Genomic DNA, 21686 nt, shown 5'->3' on the forward strand with positions numbered 1-21686 from the left:
TGGACAACAGTTTCTTTCCAAGGGCCATCAGGCTTCTGAATGGACATTGATATGGACACTGATACACCTCTTACCAGTCACTTTACACACTGTCACTTTCAACTACTGGTTGCACTATCAGCAATATTTCACTTTTGTACTTCACTTGTCTTAGTTTAGTATAGGTTGATAAGGTTAGTATAGGTTATCATGTGTATTATGTGTATTTACAGGTTTAGTATACTGTATATTATTTGTATATTAGGAGGTTTACTATATTTTTGCTTATCATAGATGTAATCTATGTTCTGTTCATCACTTATATGTTATGTTATGCCAGGTTGCTTTGCGTTGTCTTGTCCTAAGAATTTACGTGCCCAGTCTGACCCTGTGTTGTTCCGTGCATCTGACCATAAAAGATTTGAACAACCCTTCCGGTCCTAAAGGCGCATTCTACATGCTCTGCAATGCCTGTTTATGCGTCACGTATGCGTGGTGTTGGCACGTGTGTGGGCGTGCGTGTGTGATTTGAGTTGCAGACAACAGGGTTTCGCACAGGGCTGCGGAGCCTCAGTGACTCAGCGATGCGTCTGACCCGAGGCAGTGCAACAGAGCCCATGGCTACACGCCACCCTGCTCTGCTCCTACTTCTAATGGGGGGAAATTGTAGCACGGCCTCCCGCCGTCTGCACCTCCCACCGTCTCGCTGTCTTCTTCTCTCCGTCCAGATCTCTTCACCGTCTCTTTCTCCTTCTAGGTTGTGTATACTCCCTCCCTCCCTCTCTCTTCAAACACCCAAGTGTTTCTACCTATCATATCAGCTCTGCATGCTCCCTACCTCAGTGAGAGGGGCCTCTGTCATGGGTGCCAACTCCTGGATGAGATCCACACAGAAGGCACACCCGCCATGCCTGCTGTGACATCTCCAGCAGCCTCATTTATCTGCTTGTGTGTGTGTGTGTGTCACCAAATAAAACAGTCAGTCATTCTCCCCCTCCCACAGGGACTGAGATCGACGACAGTGTCAGAGAATATCCCTGGTAGATCACTAAATCCCTGGTAGGTCAATGGATCCCTTGTAAGTCACTAAATCCCGGAAGGTCACTAGATCCCCAGTAGGTCACTAGATCCTCTGTAGGTCACTAGATCCCTGATAGATCCCTGCCCCGGTAGTAGGTCCCAACTGGTTGCTGGCAGGAAGGGAACCTGAAGGTTACCAATATTCCAAAAGGAAGAAGACGCTGGACTGAACAGAGGAGGAGGAGGGCAACTCCATGTCGTCTCCAACCCTAACTTCTACCACATCGGTATTGCATCACTTTTCCACTGGGCAGTGGCGGCTCTAGCCTGTACGGCTCCCTGCGTTTACACAGGAAACCCATCCCTGCTGTAATCAGACAGCTATTAAATCGGTCTGCCGGTCACCTCCGTGTCCTCTCCCTTACCGGAGCACGGGTCTCTTTAGTGCTCCACTCTGTTTTACATTTACCTCCATCTGGATGAGAGGGGATGAAGGGAGAGGAAAACAGGAAAGAGAGAGCGCTAGAGTCGGGAGGAGGGAAGGAAATGTGCAGGGTGGGAAACTGAGGCGGATGGGGGTGTGGGGTATCTCAAGTAGAGGGTAAGGGAGCAATTCTGACAAAACAGGGACGTTAGAGGGGAAGGGAGAGAAGGATGAGGGCGGCAAGACGAGAAGAGGGACAGCGCGTCAACAGGCAGGCGCATCGCACCGCAGGTCCTTCGGAGGAGAACGAGGCGCGGGAACCTCGTCCGTGTGACGCGAGCAGCACGCCGCTCTCCGGCGGTCCCTCGACCCGTCCCTCACGACGACCTCGGACCGCCACATTCCAGCTCCGTGCCAGATGAACGTGTCACACGTGCGCTTTGCCGTGGCAACCCACAGGGTGCAGCAGCTCCCAAAAGCAGCGCTCCCTCCTTTCGTCGCATATGTGCCTGCACGTTGTGCTGTGACCCATGCATGATACGTCGAATTGAATTGGCGCAGCTAGTTCTGGCCTGGCTAAGGACGCCCGTCACGTCAGCTGATGTCACTCACGCAATCACCTGCAGGTGTGCTAATTGAAGGTCTCTGCCTTCCCCCTCAGAGGACTTGAAAACTGCATGCCTTCACAGACCCGGACACAAATGCTCACACATCATGTGTTATGCTGGGGACACACTAAAATATAAAATCTTATACGATTTTATAACTGTGAGAGATCACAAACATGAGGACAAAAAGTCCTAGATTTAACTGTTTTGCTCCTATAGTGTGTGCTGTGCCATGATGTGACAAAGACAGCACACCACACACAAACAGATGTTCAACCAGTGTCCCGACTGTGAACACAAGAATCAAGCTCAATGCTCTTAAGACAGTGGAGATGGTTGTGGACTTCAGGAAGAACACAGCCCCACTCACCCCCATCACCCTGTGTGACTCCCCAGTCAACACTGTGGAGTCCTTCCCCTTCCTGGGCACTATCCTCTCCCAGGACCTCAAGTGGGAACTGAACATCAGCTCCCTCATCAAGAAAGCACAACAGAGGATGTATTTCCTTCGGCAGCTGAAGAAGTTCAACCTGCCAAAGACAATGATGGTGCACTTCTACTCAGCCATCATTGAGTCCATCCTCACCTCCTCCATCACCGTCTGGTACGCTGCTGCCACTGCCAAGGACAAGAGCAGACTGCAGCGTATCATCCGCACTGCTGAGAAGGTGATTGGCTGCAATCTGCCTACCCTCGAGGACCTGCACACCTCGAGGACCCTGAGGCGAGCGAGGAAGATTGTGGCCGACTCCTCCCACCCTGGACACTCCCTGTTTCAGTCACTCCCCTCTGGCAGAAGGCTGCGGTCCATCAGGACCAATACCTCACGCCACAAAAACAGTTTCTTCCCTTCCGCTGTTGGCCTCTTCAACAAGGCCAAGGGACCACACTGACTCTAATGACTTCCTGCTTAAAACACACTGCTTTTTGCACTGCATTACAAAATTGTATCTTGTACATTTGTATTTTTTGTAATATTTGTATTTTTGTATTGTAAATTACGGCAATTTTATTGTATATTTTATTTAATTCTAATTCCACTTAGTACTGCTAGTTTATGTACCCTTAGTATAGATAGTCCACATATGTACATTTTAGGTCCCTATATGTTTATTGTATGCACCTTCCTGCCAAAGCAAATTCCTTGTCTGTGCAAACTTTCATGGCGAGTAAATCCCATTCTGATTCTGATTCTGAAGAAATCTGCAAAATTTCTCGAGACTTCAGAATAAGCATGGCAGACGATATGCAGGATGAAAAAAAGAAAAGGGTTTGCTGTTGCCACAAATCGACAAGCTGATCCTCCATCTCTGCTGATGTCCAAATCCATTTAACCAAAGAGTCAATATAAGTTCTTTGATTTAACTTTGTGCTGCGCTATGACTGCGTTTGTTATAATTCCGTCTTCTCTCAGCTTGCTTTCTGATTGGATATTTACATTTACATTTATTCATTTAGCAGACGCTTTTATCCAAAGCGACTTCCAAGAGAGAGCTTTACAAAGTGCATAGGTCACTGATCATAACAACAAGATAGCCACAAAAACATTGCGAGTAGCCAAAACATGAAGCACACATTGTGAACAACCAAAGTAAGTGCCAAAGGGAAGAACCATAAGAGCATGTAGTTAAACAGGTTACAATTAAACAACATGAACCGCTATAAGTGCAAGTGTACCTGTGGAAAAAAGCAAGCAACAATAATAAAAACAATATATCACAGCGAGTACAACATTCCGGCCCGATTATCCTTTGTTGTGTCCCCAGCATTACTGTGTACCTGCATATTGTGCTGTTGCCGTCACCCTCCACCATCCACCAGCTCCTCCATACTGTCTTCTGTATCATCACTAAGGGATGTAGGTAATGCTCTGTGAAGCCTTTTGACTTTGCTTGTTAAAAAGTCTGAACACTAAGTTACCTCGTTATCCCCGTTACCTTCAGAATTGACTTTAAGGTCCTTTTCCTCACATACAAAGCTCTACACGGACAAGGACCTAGCTACATTGCTAACTCCCTTATAAACTACACACCAGCTAGAATACTGCAATCATCAAATACAGGCCTATTAGAGGTCACCAGAAGCAGTCATAAGAAGATTGGTGATTTGGCCTTTGTCAATTACGCCCCAAAACTATGGAACAAATTACCCATAAATGTTAGGGAAGCAAACACACTAGACATTTTTAAAAGACAGCTTAAAACCTACCTTTTTACCAAAGCAATTAAATAATTTTATCTCAGAAGGGTTTTACATTTACATTTATTCATTTAGCAGACGCTTTTATCCAAAGCGACTTCCAAGAGAGAGCTTTACAAAGTGCATAGGTCACTGATCATAACAACAAGATAGCCAAAAAACATTGCGAGTAGCCAAAACATGAAGCACACATTGTGAACAACCAAAGCAAGTGCCAAAGGGAAGAACCATAAAAGCATGTAGTTACAATTAAACAACATGAACCGCTATAAGTGCAAGTGTACCTGTGGAAAAAAGCAAGCAACAGTAATAAAAACAATATATCACAGCGAGAACAAAAAATTTTATCAGTTACCACTAACCACAAGAGCAACAAGTCTCTAAGCAAGAGTCATTGTGATCCTTGAGGAAACTAACATCGGGTCAAGCGAACCATTCCTAAGTACCGTTGTACTCCCGGAACAAGTGCGTTTTGGCGAGGTTCAGCTGGAGGTGGTGCTCGGTCATCCAGGCGGAGATGTCTGTGAGGCAGGCCTCAATCCTAGCTGAGATCCCCGGATCGGTCGGGGGGAACGACAGGTACAGCTGCGTGTCGTCAGCGTAGCAGTGGTAGGAGAAGCCATGGGAGGTGATGATTGGTCTAAGTGAGGTGGTGTACAGAGAGAAGAGGAGGGGTCCAAGGACAGAGCCCTGTGGGACACCAGTGGAGAGCTGGCGAGGTCCCGACAGTTTGCCTCCCCAGGAAACCTGGTAGGATCTTCCCGACAGGTAGGATGAGATCCACTGGAGTGCAGTGCCAGTGATGCCTATCTCAGAAAGTCTGGCGAGCAGGATCTGGTGGTTAACCGTATCAAACGCTGCAGAAAGGTCCAGCAGAATGATGACGGATGACCTGGAAGCCGCTCTGGCAGACTGGAGGGCAGTGGTGACTGAAAGGAGGGCAGTCTCTGTGGAGTGGCCAGTCTTGAAGCCCGATTGGTTGGGGTCAAGCAGGTTGTTCTGAGAGAGAAAGTTAGACAGTTGGTTAGATACAGCACGTTCAATTGTTTTTGAAAGGAAGGGTAACAGTGATACCGGTCTGTAGTTCTGGAGGACGGCAGGGTTAAGGGAGGGTTTTTTGAGTAGAGGGGTAACTCTAGCCTGTTTGAAGGCAGAGGGGAAGGTGCCAGAGGTAAGAGAGGAGTTTAGGACATGGAGAAGAAAGGTTATGATGCAGGGGGAGATGGTTTGAAAGAGAGGGGAGGGGATAGGATCAAGGGGACAGGCGGTGGGGCAATGAAAGAGAATGAGGTCAGAGATCTCTGACAGGGGAGAAAAAGAGTTTAGACATTTAGTTGGGTCAGTCATGGAGGGTGAGAGGGTAGGAAAGGTGGGTTTAGGGAACCGACTGCTAATGTCGGCGACTTTTTTCTCAAAGAAGGAGGAGAAGTCGTCTGCTGTCAGGGTGGAGGGAGGGGGTGGGGGAGGTGGGTTAAGAAGGGTAGAGAAGGTAGAAAAAAGTTTGTGGGGGTTTGAAGCGGAGTTAATTTTTTATTGATTTTATGTAAAGCACCTTGAGCTACAATTCTTGTATGAAATGTGGTATATAAATAAAGTCTTACTTACTTACTTACTAAGTTTGATGTGCTAAGATTGTGCTATGCTAGCTGCTCCAAGGCAGGAAGTTTTCCAATTAGATAGAACCCTTGCCAAAGACAAATCTACAGTATTCCATGGCAACAAATAGTTAAATCAGTACAAGAGTATCTTGGCTGAAATGTAGATAACATACGCATTCTCACTCTGCACACACACATAAACACACCATACACACACACACTTATATTCACACAACTTCCATTCTACATGTCTCTGTCATTTTGCCTCATCACACACTATTTTTCTTTGTTTCTATCTCTCTCAATCTCTGCCACTCATTTACTTCAGAGTAATAAAACCCTTCCTGTCAGCTGTCCTGACTTGCAAGATAGAATTCAGTCATGAAAGGGTTAACTTTGTTCAGGACAGAGGACTGGGAGGGGAGGAGCCTCTTATTGTTATTTCACTGAAACGAAACCTAAGAGATTCTAAACTCAGGAAAACACGTTCTACTTAGTTTAGGTAGAGAGTGATTTGGTTATTGTATACACAGAGATCATAGAAAACAACATAAGTACCAAAAGGTGAGAACAGAGAATCAATCAGGTGTATCCAATGATGATGTGGCTAGTCAAATACAGACTGTTGCTTGACTTGATGTTCGAAAGACTATAGAACTATGCTCTTCTATATGCAGTATTCCTATATTGTACTATTTCTGTCTATGCTATTCCTTCATGAATGAAAGTACATTTTCAACAATATACTATAGTTTTGTTCATGAGTTCATAGGTTCACAAGATTTATAATTTAACTGCTGGTCTTATTCTAGAAATGGCTTCCTGCAGCAGTCTCCTGTCTGAAGATCAGTTCCTGTGTTCTATCTGTCTGGATTTGTTCACTGATCCTGTCTCTACTTCATGTGGACACAACTTCTGCAAGGCCTGTATCACCAAGTACTGGGACAACAGTGACCTGTGTCAATGTCCCATGTGTAAAATGACTTTTGATAAGAGACCAGATCTCTATGTCAACACTTTTATCTCTGAGATGGCTGCTCAGTTCAGGAAGTCAGAGCCACTGAAAGCTGCCATCAGTCCAGACCTGCGTCCTACTAATCCTGAAGTGTCTTGTGACATCTGTACAGTGTCTTGTGACATCTGTACAGGTACCAAGCTCAAGGCCCTGAAGTCCTGTCTGGTGTGTCTGGCCTCTTACTGTGAGACTCACCTGGAGCCTCATCAGAGAGTTGCAGCCTTGAAGAAACACAAGCTGATCGACCCTGTGGAGAACCTGGAGGACAGGATGTGTCAGAAGCATGACAAACTGTTTGAACTCTTCTGTAGGAAAGACCAGACGTGTGTTTGTGTCATGTGCATGAGAACAGACCACAAGACCCATGGCTTTATAACTTTAGAAGAGGCGTATGAACAGAGGAAGAATAAGCTGGGACACATGATGGCTGAGATGAAGCAGATGATGGAGGAAAGATCTAGGAAGGTTCAGGAGATCAAACTTTCAGTAGAGACCAGCAAGAGAGATGCAGAGAGAGAGATATCAGACAGTGTTCAGGTCTTCACTGCTCTGGTGCGCTCCATTGAGAGAAGCCAGGCTGAGCTCATTGAGGTGATTGAGGAGAAGCAGAAAGCAGCAGAGAAACAGGCTGAAGGGTTGATTCAAGATCTGGAGCAGGAGATCACTGAGCTGAAGAGGAGAAGCACTGAGCTGGAGCAGCTCTCACACACTGAGGACCACCTCCACCTGCTCCAGAGCTTCCCATCCCTGAGCACCCCTCCACACACCAAGGACTGGTCTGAGATCAGTGTCCACAGTGGTATGAGTGCATGGGCAGTGAGGATAGCTGTGTCTCAGCTGGAGGAGACACTCAATAAAGAGATGGAGAAGCTGCCTGAAGTCAAGCTGAAGAGGATTCAGCAGTATGCAGTGGATGTGACTCTGGACCCTGATACAGCACATCCCAAACTCATCCTGTCTGAGGATGGGAAACAAGTGAGACATGGAGACATAAAGCACTATCTCCCTGACAACCCAGAGAGGTTTGATTGTTGTGTCTCTGTGCTGGGAAAGCAGGGCTTCTCCTCAGGGAAGTTCTACTATGAGGTGCAGGTTGAGGGGAAGACTGGGTGGGATCTGGGAGTGGTCAGAGAGTCCATCGACAGGAAGGGGAAGATCACAGCGAGTCCCAAGAAGGGACAATGGACTGTATGTCTGAGGAATGGAGATGAGTATGAGGCTAATGCTTCCCCCCCTGTCCTCCTCTCCCTGAGACAGAAGCCCCAGAAGGTGGGGGTGTTTGTGGACTATGAGGAGGGTCTGGTCTCCTTTTATGATGTGGAGGCCAGGTCTCATATCTACTCTTTCACTCGCTGCAACTTCACTGAGAAACTCTATCCAGTCTTCAGTCCCTGTCTGAATGATGGAGGTAAAAACTCTGTCCCTCTGATCATCACTCCTGTCACACAGTGAAAAAGTAAGATGTGGAAATGCTGGAGTTCAAAAGAAAATGTGATTACAAATTATACATCTGAACAAGAGTTGTGGGTCTGAGTCTGTGTCCCACAGACTAAGACCTTGACTCATGGCCTGGGGTTCAAGTCCAGCCTGGAGCATTTCCTGCTTTTACCTTACCTTACTACCTTTCCTGTCATTCTTCCGCTGTCTGTATCAAACAAAGGCAAACATTTTTTACAGTAACATCTTAAAACAGGAAATATTATCCAGTCTCTAGTCATATGCTTTATGTTTTTATGTTTCACCTAAATGCACCAGTGATTGAATACAATAAACTGCACTAAAGGAATATAAAACCAGATTCAATCCTTTAAAAAAATATGTACATTACCACAATCAGTGAAAAGCACAAATCACCTGTGAGAATGTTTCTTTAGTTTAGAAAACCTCGGACACGAGATCCTAACATGGGGCTTGTATTCAGGGACAATGTATAAACACACAGTTGTGTTTCAGGTTCACACAAGTTCTGTTCAAGCTGGAAATGCTCTGAAGAGCATAAACTCTTTCTTTCTCTCACTGCTTCGGTCAGTGTGTTCAAGTTGTTTAGGATAATCCACATATTTAACATTACAAACACTTTCAACAGGTCAGTCAACTCGACATTCACTCATCACCAACAGAGTCATTTATACACTCCCTGATTCTTATATAAACAAAGTCACACACACACACATACACACACACACACACACACAAACACAGATTTACAACACAGACACAGTTTGTGTTGTAGACTAATATCAGAGTACACACACACTTTCGGCAGGAGTTCAGCCAACGAGCCGGTGAGGATGTGCCGTGCCTCATCCTTACTACTGGGATCAGGGTAGCAGAGGTCAAAGGTGAAGGGTCATGACACTGAGGTCAGTGTGTAATTCTGAAACACACAGAGACCACGGTCAAACTCAATTCATTCAGTCTAGAGAACAATCCAACACTCACTCGAGGTTACTTGTCATGTTAAGCATTCACCACTAGATATAGATCAACACATTGACAGTATTCTGTACACTTGTAAACGGTGTAGTTCTCAGTGAAATCAAGTTAAATGATTGGGTATTACACTGGACAAGCTGCTGCCTTGGTAACAACACCTAGACTGTAACATGGGAATAGGTATTACCAGGATGAGAACATGCTCTGTGTGTGTGACACCTCAGATCAGCTCCAGGTGGTCCAGTCACTGGTCTGATCTCACCTGGAGTTCTGCCCAGTCACATGGTCAGCAGCAGCAAGGAGAGATCTGAACAAGCTGCAGGTGACTCAAACCAGGCTGCTAGATCAGTGCTGGAGGATTTCACTGTCAAACATCCACCTTCATTTCTGACTAATAAAGACAATGCATGTATGGTACCTGACTTCATGTTACCAGTGTGCATCATTGTGTGATAGACCTTAGAGAATGAATGAGTAAGTGTGTGCTCTGTATGTGACAAAGAGGGGAACATCCAGTCAAGGGAGGTTTGTATGGATGTCAGACTCTCTCCAGATGTCTGAGTGGTGTACAGGGTGTAGTGATTTACTGGCTGATTGGTTTAGTGATGTACAGTCCTGCAGTACAGACAGAGTACAGGGTTCAGGTGGGGTTCCAAAAAGGACGCCACCACAAGAGGTCAATGAGCGCTAATTAGACCAACACCGTGCGTGACAAATACACACTCGTCGTCGTGTGCACTCGTCAGAAAGAGCCACGTCACCAAGAGTGACAGCAAAGCACATTGCGACAGCCAGGCAGCTGAAGCTAGTTGACTCTTTCAATGTACATTTCTCACCTTTTCATTTCCCACCATGGGCCTTGTTGGTCGTCGTGACCACGAACGTACGTGTCCACCGTCCGTCTGTCTGCCACTTGTCGGAGGCTACGATCTGATCGTTTCTCTCTCAATTCCCCGTTTCATTTATATTCGACAATTTCCCCATCCGCCGAGATAACAGAGGATTCTCTCCACCCATTGTTCTGGCAAGGAACCCATATAAAAACCCTCCATTCTGGACAAGCTAGGGCATAGATAAGCCGTGCGTGGAGTTGTCCGCGAATACTTCAACCAGACCCGGGTCTATAATGACCGAGCGTAAGTGTGTTTCGTGTCCAGTTACGATCAGGGATAAATCAGTGTGCTTCACGTCCGCTTTGACCTTGTAGAGGGTATTCTCATTATGACTCGGCTGTGATCGGTTTATAGGCTGTGGCTATACAGGCTCAGCCTAATACTGCTGGGAGATTTAACAGTGACAGTGAAACTCCAGCTCCTATACATTCTCCATAAGCCCCGGCGTCCAGGGAAACCTTATCTGAGAACAACATCCTATTCTGTGCTTTTATATCTGGTTAATCAGGGCAGTAAACAGGGTTTGTGGTCTTGTTGGAGAGAGGAACTCTGTGGGCGGGAGCGTTTGTGTAGCGGGACGGAGCGGCCCCCCAGGAAAAGCCCTGCTGCGTTTCCGACGGCGATTGGGTGCGTGTGGTGCGCGGCGTGCGGCGCAGTGCCTCAGGCTGCTGAGCTGGCAGGGAGGAGTGTGAGCCCAGAGAGGGGTCAGAGGTTATGTTCACAGACTGACTGGGAAAGCGGGTGGCTGTGCGTGTGGTGGCATGCGGCTCGTCTGTGTTAGCGCCCGCGCACGCACACACACACACACACACACACACAAAGAGTCAAGCCTGGCACTGTGAACTCCTGGAGCCAGAGCAGACCATTTACAATGTAAATGACCCAGCATATCCAGGACTTGTCTAAAATGTCATTACTCAGGCGGATATTGTGAAATCAGCAATTAACTCCAAAAACAGAACGGTAGACTGAAAGGCTGTTGCTGGGAATTCTAATTAGGCTAGCGGTCTGCCTCCCAGGGGAGTCTGTGGTCACTGGTGACAGATAAGAGGTTAAGTCAACCCTGGTGCCACTGGTAGTTTGATACAGATAGAGAACTCTCTGCTGATAAAGGGCTGCCTGTCGACACTGCAATGACAAGCGCTTCTCATTCGGGGTACGGGTGTGTGTTTTGGGGGCATCTGTTTCTGTGTTTAATGCTGAAATAGCCCTTTGGGTTGTGTGTGTGAGTGTGTGTGTGTGTGTGTGTGTGTGAGAAGGGTGGACTTGACAGCTTGGCCATCCATGGCACAGCAGTCTGGAGTGTGTGAGGGGGTTTGTAGAGCATGCTGTACGGCACACGTGTCCATCCGGAACCACCATCGCCAAGGGCCCCTCTGTTCTTCTGTTCTCTCCATGACGCTAATTGTTTGACAGGCCTGAATTATCTTTGTTGCCCTTCTTCTCCCTTTCACCCTCTGAGAACCCCCCCCCTTGTCCCCTTCCCATTTGACTCACTTCATTAGAAGGGATTTCAATATTTGTTCTCAATGTGTGTGTGTGTGTGTGTGGGAACGAGCGACTGTGTGCCAGAGAGTCTGCATGTTTACTTCGTGTTCATACTGTTCGTAAATCCCAGAGATCGTCCCTCTCAAAGCCCTTGACAACAATGCCAGCCAGACAGGATGTTGGGCAGTGTCTACCCCACAGTACTGTTCCTTCCCTTCCCTCCAATCAGACAGGATTCCATTGAACCTCTCCTCCAATCACGTAGGACTCTAATGAACCTTTCGTCCTGTCCTACAGGACTGTATTAAACCTCTCCTTTTGGAGTCCATATGTGGAAACTTAACTCCATGAGTTGTTTGCTAGTGTTGTTTGCTAGTGCAAACAACGAGTGTGCTTTTATAAACAGTACAAACTGTGTAAACGCTCAAGTACATTGGATAAAAGTGGGTTAGCGTGTGAGACTTCTGTTTGAAGGTAGAATCTCCCTGCTTGATCTTTCTACCCCCTAACATCATCCCTACCTGATATGTGTAACTGTACTTTGAGAATTACTGAAAAAATACCAAATCATTTCGGAATGTCCAACACCTACAGTTTGTTTGACGTAAATGTGTCAATACCGGTCCAAGCAATCTTGCCAAGTTAATTAATGTCACCTTACTGGCAAATAAGTTGATTTGAGCAATTGCAATATATCCCATATCCCTTACCAATTTTGTAAAAAAAGGTGCAGCTATGATTGGCAATGTATATCCCCCCCCCTACCCCTCACACACAACTGTCCCTGTCATCCAACCCTGGGTGGCACGTCTGTTCCCAATCTACACATTGTTGTCACGCTCTCGTATCTACGTTCATAATCGGTTGTCCGCTCAACAAGATTATGTAGTCGTACAAAGTCTTGGGATGTTATGTCTATGTTTCCTTTTTGTTTTTTGTGAGACACAGTGAGGATAAGGAGGCGCTTTCCTCTGGCCTAGCACCATCAGAACTGGTCAGGAACCTCAGACTAAAGTGCCTCTGGACCCAATTGGAATAGAATTGGATAGATACAGCCAAAAAGAGCAACAAAATGTAATCTTGGCAAGCCTCAACAGTGCTCCCCTGAACAGTCATTGTAGTAAACAGGCTCCATATCAGATAAACGGTTGTGATTGGCCCAGACCAGATTCCAGTTCGAGAAATCTGTTTGAATGGGTGGGTGGCCACACCCATCTGCCAGAGCAAATTAAACATGAGCTGGTAGATTCATCTGGTTCCCAGGCTAGCATTCCCCTGGGATTGTGTGTGTGTGGTTGTGCGGTGCCTTGTCTGGTCTCTGTGTCCACTGTTAAATGAATGTGTGTATGTGTGTGTTGTTAGGGTTAGAGTCAAGGTTGACCCAGGCCAAATAAACACTCTATACAAGAAAATCAGAAATTGAGTGTTTGTTACAGTGTTGTCTGCCACAGAGATATCTTCTGGAAAGTTCTGATAATACAATGTCAATTGTGGTTTGTATCAAGGACTGGTGAGAAGCTTGATTCCGGCAACTTCTTCCACCTGAGTCGAGACAGAATTGTGTGTCTGTGTGTGAGCATGTGAGGTGTGCGTGTCAGAGTGAGTGTGTGCATGTGTGCTGGTGTCCACACTCCGATACCTTGTCTCTTGCTTGGCGGCGTTTCGAGTCACAGCTCCCCTAGACCTCCCAGGAGGGCATTAGGGCCAGCCAGGCTGCAGGAAGAGTGGTGATAAGATTACTCTCTGCTGAGAGCATTGTTATTGCACAGCCTGCAGTTCAGTTAGCCCTGCACAGAGGGATCTCTCTCACTATCTCCATCTCGCTTCTTCTTCTCTCTCTCTCTCTCTCTCTCTCTCTCTCTCTCTCTCTCTCTCTCTCTCTCTCTCTCTCTCTCCCCCCCCTTCTTTGTGTCTGCCTCTCTCTGTGTGTCTCTTTCCACCTTTGTGATTCGCCCAGTAGAGTGTGTTAATAGAGAAAGGTATTTTGCCTTCACAGGGTTAGGTGTGTGAGGCTGAATGGGATTCAATTGAGATGCACAGTGTGGCTTTGTTATTCGTTTCTGTTTCCAACCCCTGGAGATGTGCACCGGATGAGATTTTTCACTAAACTCCCCCCACAGGGCTGAGATCAAATGTTTTTAAATACCTGTTCATCATGTCTTCCAGCAAAACCCAACTATGGGACAATTATGAGAGTCCCATTACATTAACTGCCCAGTATGTTTCATCTTGGAAGACCAATAAATATACATAGTATACAAGGTTTGGGAAATGTGACTGCAGAATCTCTCTCTCTCTCTCTCTCTCTCTCTCTCTCTCTCTCTCTCTCTCTCTCTCTCTCTCTCTCTCTCTCTCTCTCTCTCTCTCCCCCCCGTCTCGAGGATGTGCTTTGTCCAGTCTCAGCCATTTTTCATCGGCTGGTCAATACGGTCCGTGCTGACTCAACCCTGCTGATTTAAGGACTGACCCTCTCCCGGCCAACACCACTCAGAGTGGACAATAACTTTCTTCTCTCTCTCTCTCTCTCTCTCTCTCTCTCTCTCTCTCTCTCTCTCTCTCTCTCTCTCTCTCTCTCTCTCTCTCTCTCTCTCTCTCTCTCTCTCTCTCTCTCTCTCTCTCTCTCTCTCTTTTTCTTTCTCTCCCTCTCTCTCTTTCTTTCTCTCCCTCTCTCGCACACATTTATTTTCTTCTCCCTCCCACTTTCTGTCCCTCTAGCTCTCTCAGTTCCTGAAGTCTCTCTCTCTGACCCTCTCTCCCCCTTTCTCTTTTCGTCAACCTCTGTAGACTAGAGGATGGGTTCAGCTTGCCTAATCTTTACTCTGTTGAGCAACATAGTCAGACTGATTTTCCTAATTGATTGCAGCGTGTTGAAGTATGAGTGAACTTTGACTCCAGGACCCGGTTCTCTGTCTGACCCATCATCAAACCATTCAACCAATCAGAAACCACAGTGGTTCTTCATCAATTGCTTTAAAGAAAAGATCAATGGATTTATGTAGACATAGTGTATTACACTTTACGCATCAGGTTTTTTAAATATAATAGCGCAGTTTTGATTTAAAACGTTTTTATTTATTTTTGATTAGCAACAGAACAGCGATTTGGCAGCATACAATATAGAAGTATAACATTCTCTGGATGCAGCCCATGATACATTTATACATTGACAGAAACGTTAAAACATGCTGGTTGATTAACTATTTCCCAATTCATGCACACATTCCGTTGAATGCTCTACCTAACGTTTATTTAGAGACACAATTGACTAACGATACAAGAAGCTAAACAAAAAGCCTTCACGACCGCTGCGAAAAACCTTAAATCATTTTACGATTCTCACTTAAAGCTTCCTCCTCTCACAGACAAAGTAACGCTTGACCAAACAGTTCTGATCGCTCCACTTAAACCCCTTTAAGTCTACAGCGCCACAGTTGTAGGACAGCGGCATCTCCGGTGCCATGCCCCCCTCCCAGTTATGCCACTTCACTGGGACATCACTGGTCCACATCCAGAACCCAAATATACGGCTCTGTCTCAGCCCCACCCACACGTGACCCGCCAACCCGGCGGAGCTCAGCTTCTGCTTAACCAACATCTGATCGTGTAATGACGTGATGGTCAGCATTCCGTGGTGGTTGTCGAAGCAGTACTGTAAGGCTTCTTCCCAGTCCATTTTCTGATAAATGATCTCCACCGTCATTAAGTCTTGGAAGCGATTGATGTGAGAGGGAAACAGAGTAGAGAGGATTATTTGGAACTCTTCGTTTATTTAATCCACGTAGTGGTATGGTGGAACATGGAACTTAACATTGTATTGTTATTATAATTGTTATATATAATTATAGGTGTGCTTATTTCAAATCAAAGTGTGCTACATCTTTGAACCACCTAAAAATACAGTGCTCTCCCATCTTGACCATGTCAGTGCTTCTCTTTAGAATCAGTTGTACAGTACTCACCTTTGTAACATAAGGCTTCAAATGGCCCGTCACAATCCCTAGCGAAAATGTCAGAATTTTTTTGGTTATAATTTAAAAAGTATGTACAATTACGACTTGTATCAGTTACGAAACTGTAGTCAAAACACTCTCCATCAGACCACTCCCAGCCGTTGCTCTTCAGGCCAATCCAGAAAGGAGAGATGCTCTTTATCTGCATAACCTCATCATACTGACTCTGGTTTCTAATGACAGCCAGGTCAGTGTGTCTCTGCCGACAGTAAGAACGAGCCCCACACCAGCTCATCCACTCAGGGATCAGGATGTATCTATAAGAGGAACCAATGTCTACCATGCACACAGGAACACACACACACACAGCAGGCATGATCAAAGTACTATATAAACAGGCAGCAAAAAAAAAACACATCGACTTGGTGTCAAGTTTGTTTGTTATTATTGTATCATTCAACAGTGAAGTAGTAAGACTCTACCTTTGTGATAACACATGAAGGGAAGTCGCAGGGTACAAGTCTCCCATGTAATATTGTTGTTAGTTGTGACTGTTGCACAGTATGGGACATCTGTATTGGGAGCATTTGACCATGGTGTAAAATCAACAGGGTCTCCATTAGACCACCATAGGCTGGAATTTCTACGATGGAGACCGGTCCAGAGTTCTAAACTTGGTGCAGATGTAGGTGCGGTGTAGTTGTCTTTTTGATTGTACATAGTAAGAAGCTCTGTGAAATGTGTCCTGCAGTAAGTCTGTGCATCAGACCAGTTCATTTTTATGTTTGAGCGAATAAACTGCCTGATGTGACCACCGATAACGAGCGTGTCCGACTCCTGACTCCTGACACCTGAGAAAAGAATGTGTATAGTGAGTTCTTATAGTGTATACAATATCATCCACCTGAGATCACAATGTACATGCTGAGGGTTAACAGGTGTGCTGCTCTCTCATGTTACACAGGTATGTTGTGCTGCGTCGAATGTGTGATCGCGTCATGCTTGCCTGCGCAGAGGAGCAGAAGTAGAACAATCATCTCCATGGCGATGCCGGGGTCAGAGTGAGTGAGGGGAGGTTGTGGGGTGGAGAGGTGGAGTGAGAGGGTGTCGGAGTGCAGACACGGACGTCGGAGGCAGTTTGTAGTCTTTGACCTGTAAGCCGGTTCAGCGTCAGTCTGTGCCTGTATCAGGCATCAGCCTAGTACTGTAATTATTATTGATAGTTAAAAGTGATCTAAATCCTCCTATGCCTCCAAATCCAGCAAAAAGGGCACCAAAGAATTGCATTCCTTAATCTGTTACGTGTGCTAAGCAAAACCTTTTCACTTTTCATTACTGTGAACCTTTCTGATTATCTGCCTGGTGTCTTGTACTGTGCCCAGTGTTTATTGTACACGTATATGGCTGTAGCATTTTGACATATATAAAAAAAACAGTCTAAAACATTATAAAACAGTCTTTATCAAACATTATTTTAAGTTTCAAGGGACAATTCATTTCCCATTATTTTAGTTTTACGGTGAGCTTGATAGGGTTGCATTGTTTTCCAGTGGAATGTTTAATAAAGTTGTGAATGTCCTACCTGGTGAGGAGAGTCAGTGTATGTGCTGCCCAGCGGAGTGACAGCGAGGGAAGAGCACAGAGTTTATATGTAAAACTCTGCTCAAGAGATAGCATCGCTAATGAAAATGAGCCCACCTGACACCAGCCACTCAAAAAAGAAATCATGCAAAACGCATGAGTCCCTGCACATTGGGTTTGTTTATTCATTATTCATTTGATTTCTAAAGTGAACACATGCATTTCCCCACCTAACATGTATCTCTTGTTATATTTGATGGACAGGGACCATACACAGTATTTACAGGTTGTTTGTGTAACCAGAGGATAATTAACAGCTGGTCATCTGATTTAACGGCTGATTCATCAATTCATCTTTAAAATCTGATGAATTGATGAATAGCAACGGATTTACCACTATTTACCAATGTAGCTTGGTAGGGGTGTACAAAGATGTCATCATCTGTTTCTGTATTAAACAATTATCTATATTTGTCCTGAAGTAAAATAATTAACGATTAAATAACATAAGAATTGGATGGCTGAAGTCATTCTTTATTCAAACACATTTTGGTTATTATTCAGTCAGGTTGACCATAAGGAAATCAATCAAACGCATTTTTATCATTGCATGATGCTTGCATAGTCACAATTCCTTTTTTTCTTCTTTATATTGATTTCTAGAAGTAATTGTATTGCATCAGGTTATCAAGAAAAAGGACCAAAAACTGGTCCCACTCAGAATCAGATTCTATTAACATTTAAATAAACAACTCACACATAAAAGGACGCTTGAGCAAACAGTTCTGATCGCTCCACTTAAACCCCTTTAAGTCTACAGCGCCACAGTTGTTGGACAGCGGCATCTCCGGTGCCATGCCCCCCTCCCAGTTATGCCACTTCACTGGGACATCACTGGTCCACATCCAGAACCCTAAGAGACGGCTCTGTCTCAGCCCCACCCACGCGTGACCCGAGAGACCAGACTCCCCTTTCATCCTTGCTTCTAGCACATTCCGATCCTCCTGAGACATGATGGTCAGCATGCCGTCGTAGTGCTCAAAGCAGTAGTCCCGAGCGTCCTCCCAGTTCAGTTTGGGCTCGGTGACGAGCTGGAAGGTCACGTTCCCTGGAAGACATAAACCCAAGAAGCCTCAAGGTTATACTAGAGAAGAACTCTGAAACCATCCTTGCTTCTTTGAGTTTGTTTGAGGCCATGTTTTGAGCTTTATAGCTCATAAGCTATATGTTTATAGCTTCGTATTGTCAAGGCCTGTGTTAAGATTCTGGCGAAATAAGTACATAAGGATGAGAAACAACCAGTTAAATCCTTTTGTAGATTAAAGTGTAAAATGTAAATATTTTGTCATTGCAATAACAGACTTTTTTTTACTGATATTCGTGACTAGTTGACTACTTACCCTTAGAGCAAAGTATTTGACTTCTAACAGTACAGCTCTTGTCTATTATTTTGCCAGTAAAGGTATTGTAAGTAGCACATTCAAAATCAGACACAGCGCTGGTGTCCCAATTTCGGAAGTGTGAGCAGCCTTCATCGTCCCACTCCCAGTCATCATGCAACAAACCGATCCAGAAAGGAAGGTCACTACTCTTCCCCTTCTGAATAACCTGCCTATTCTGGTCGAGGTCACTGATGCTGGCCAGGTCACCATGGTGACGCCGGCAGTACCTCAGGGCGTCACACCATGTCTTCTGGTGTTCAATTAGAGTGTACGTTCCTTTGGCTGTGGAAAACACAAGATTTGCATAACTGAGAACTACCGACATTGTAACATATTAATTTGTGTCTGTTGAATCGAACAGTGAGGCTTTTCAAATTAGGTTATATACTTACTTACCATTGCTGCACATAAAAGGTTTCTGGTCTGTGCAGTTAAAAGTAAACCATGTATTATTTTGAATGCCTTCACACTTTTGATCCTTAATACTGAACTCTGCTGATGATTGGTGAAATGTCGTAGGCTTTCCATTTGACCACCTGGATCTGTTTGTAGCCCTTTTGAGACCCAGCCAATATGAGCCACGAAGATAATCTCTAACTTCGTTGAGATCTTTATCGTCGTACAAAGTGACTAGGTTAGAATCATTTTTCTTGCAGATGTCCTGTGCGGAAGTCCATTTGACATTCTTGCTTTCGGGATATAATTTTCTGAGGTGATGTGATGAGATCTGGCCAAAAGAAACTGCTAAAAACATACATGTTTTCTTACTTTATCTGGATGTTTAGTAGGTGTGGTAGTCAGAAATCTTAATGAAGTCTAGAGCGAGTTAATATCTCTCTTACATGAGAGTATGAAGAACAGAGGGATCATCTCCATGGTGACAGCAGGGGCAAGGTCGGTCCAAGGAGAGGTAAGGTTACACAGTAGTTGAGTTCTGTCAAATAAACTGGACATTCAAGAACTAGCCCAAAGTGCTATTTTTGTGTGCCACAGTTTTTACGTAAGTTATTTATCATGTCACCACAACGAGTAAGGTACAGTACATGTACACAAGGAAAGTTATGTTGCTTTGTTTTCTCTTTTGAATTGTTGTACAACTATCTTTATCTTTTTCCAGCAGGTATGCTGGAAGTGTTGGATGTCTCTTACCTGCTCTGGTGTGATGTGTGCAGAGTACCAGCGCCCAGTCTGTCACATTTAAAGTCTGTATCTCAGGCTGACAATGTTCTTACACTTTGCCATCCATGTGTACGTAGTCAAAAATGGAAAAGCCTGTAAGGTTGATTATTAACCCAATAAACTGTAATCTAGCGTGGTGACCATGTCAGGCAAAACTGTCCAATAAAACATGTAGTATTGTTTGTGTCGGGCTGTATAGAGCACGGCCGGATGGAACTTGGCAATGGAGACTGTACTGTATCTTTTACATATTAAATATGTAAAAGATACCAACCCTAACCCTTTTATTAACGTGGCTACAGGCTTTCAAACCCAGGTGCATGCAGGGACGCGTTGAAACCTTTCCAACATTTACCCAGCTCAAGGTCATAAACCTTGACCTTGAACCTAAGGATCATGTGATTGACACTGTTTGATCACTTAATGCACATGAACCGCCTAGTTCCACATACTGCTAAATGAAATCTAACTAAAACTGAAATGATGCTTATTGGGTGAACAACTAGGGATCAAATAAATTTACTTTTGAGTAAATACAATTGTACTTGGTCTTTGTGCACAGTACGGGTACAGAGCCAATGAAGTGCAGTTAGCTTCGAACCAGAAGAGCAAATAGTAATAATTGAATTATTGAATTGAACTGAATTGTGCAACAACGGTGTAATGAGATGTGGGGCAACAATCAGATTGACGGAAGTTCAAGTGAAATCGTTCAAGGAAACAAGGTAGTACACGATATATGGTCTCCTAAGTCACAGCAGGGAGGGGAGGTGGGGTGTGAGGTCAAATATTGTGGTGTGTGTTAGAGTCCAAGGTTCAGGAAAAGGACAGCTGAGGTGAAGACGCTGGTCCTGAACCTCCTGGAGTGACAGCGGAAGCTTCCGGAGCTCGTCCCAGATGAAAGGGGAGAGAAGAGGCTGGTGTTTGGGGTGAGAGAGATCCTGCAGGATGCCTCACTGCCCTCGGCAGGCAACGCTTGCGCTGGATGTACCTCCATGGAGGGTAGCTAGGTACCGGTGATGTGTCTGTGACTGAGATGGAATTAGTCTGAATGCTCTCGATGGTCCAGCGATGAAAGTTCACCAGGATCTCGAGGAGACAGTCTCCTCAAGAAGAAAAGGTGCTTTTGTATCTTCTTGCGAAAGATGGAGGTATTGAGGGCCCAGGAGTGGTTCTCTGAGACGGGAACACCCAGGAACTTGAAGCTGGACACACGCTCCACCTCGGCCCCATCTATGTGGATGGGGTCGTGGGCACGGTTGTTCTTCATCAATGGGTAGTCCAAGATGATTTCCTTGGTCTTCTGGTATGTGTGCAATCCAAAATAAAAACTTTACACTAACCTAATTCTATCAATATCACACTTTACTTGACAAGGCTTCATGTTGCTTGAACGCAAGAATCTTTCATGGATTTTATATAGCCTCACTGTGTTTTTGTACTGTGTCATTTTTTAGCAAACATGTTCTCTGAACCGGAGGAAACACTATTGTGTCTCCTGTGTTTCCCCACTGGACAAGCTATATTTGAGAGTGAGGGGGGACATGAAATGGTTTAATGGACAGGCGTCTGAATAGGGCACCGTATCAATTATAATATTTATCATCCATTTTGGGCGACGGAAAGGGTGATATTAGCATAAGTCTGTACAAACTAGAGAAAGGGCCTCACCTTTGTACTATTTGTACTTAACATATGTTAGAGGCCTGAAGACATATTCTATCACTGATCGACTAAAAAAGCATTGCATTCAACTTTTTTAAATGGACTGTGTGCGACAGTGTTTGGGACATTTCAGTGTTTGTGTTTGCTCGTCACCCTGGCTTCCAGCGGTATGGGCTGGTTAACTGGAGGCCCTTTGTTCTTCTCAAAAA

General features: G+C 45.1%; 3 protein-coding genes across 3 annotated transcripts in view; 2 read left to right on the plus strand and 1 right to left on the minus strand.

The window, feature by feature from the left end:
• Positions 1-6286: 6286 nt before the first annotated feature.
• On the plus strand, positions 6287-8763 carry LOC136959949 (E3 ubiquitin-protein ligase TRIM39-like). Its single transcript, XM_067254199.1, has 2 exons — positions 6287-6392; positions 6641-8763. The coding sequence occupies exon 2, from the start codon at positions 6643-6645 to the stop codon at positions 8293-8295; it is 1653 nt and encodes a 550-aa protein (XP_067110300.1). The 5' UTR covers positions 6287-6392; positions 6641-6642; the 3' UTR covers positions 8296-8763.
• LOC136959955 (E3 ubiquitin-protein ligase TRIM39-like) overlaps positions 6289-21686 on the plus strand; it is a 177950-nt gene continuing 162552 nt past the window's right edge. Inside the window, exon 1 of the mRNA XM_067254207.1 lies at positions 6289-6392. The gene's annotated coding sequence lies outside the window, so the exon portion shown is untranslated. The remainder of the gene's footprint in view (positions 6393-21686) is intronic.
• On the minus strand, positions 14717-17217 carry LOC136960269 (secretory phospholipase A2 receptor-like). Its single transcript, XM_067254700.1, has 5 exons — positions 17193-17217; positions 16617-16762; positions 16093-16461; positions 15620-15946; positions 14717-15365 (listed from the first exon to the last, which is right to left on the minus strand). Exons 2-5 carry the CDS (start codon positions 16651-16653, stop codon positions 15001-15003), a joined length of 1098 nt encoding a protein of 365 aa, XP_067110801.1. The 5' UTR covers positions 16654-16762; positions 17193-17217; the 3' UTR covers positions 14717-15000.

Source organism: Osmerus mordax, chromosome 17, assembly GCF_038355195.1.
Source record: "Osmerus mordax isolate fOsmMor3 chromosome 17, fOsmMor3.pri, whole genome shotgun sequence".
Taxonomy (NCBI): Eukaryota; Metazoa; Chordata; class Actinopteri; order Osmeriformes; family Osmeridae; genus Osmerus; species Osmerus mordax.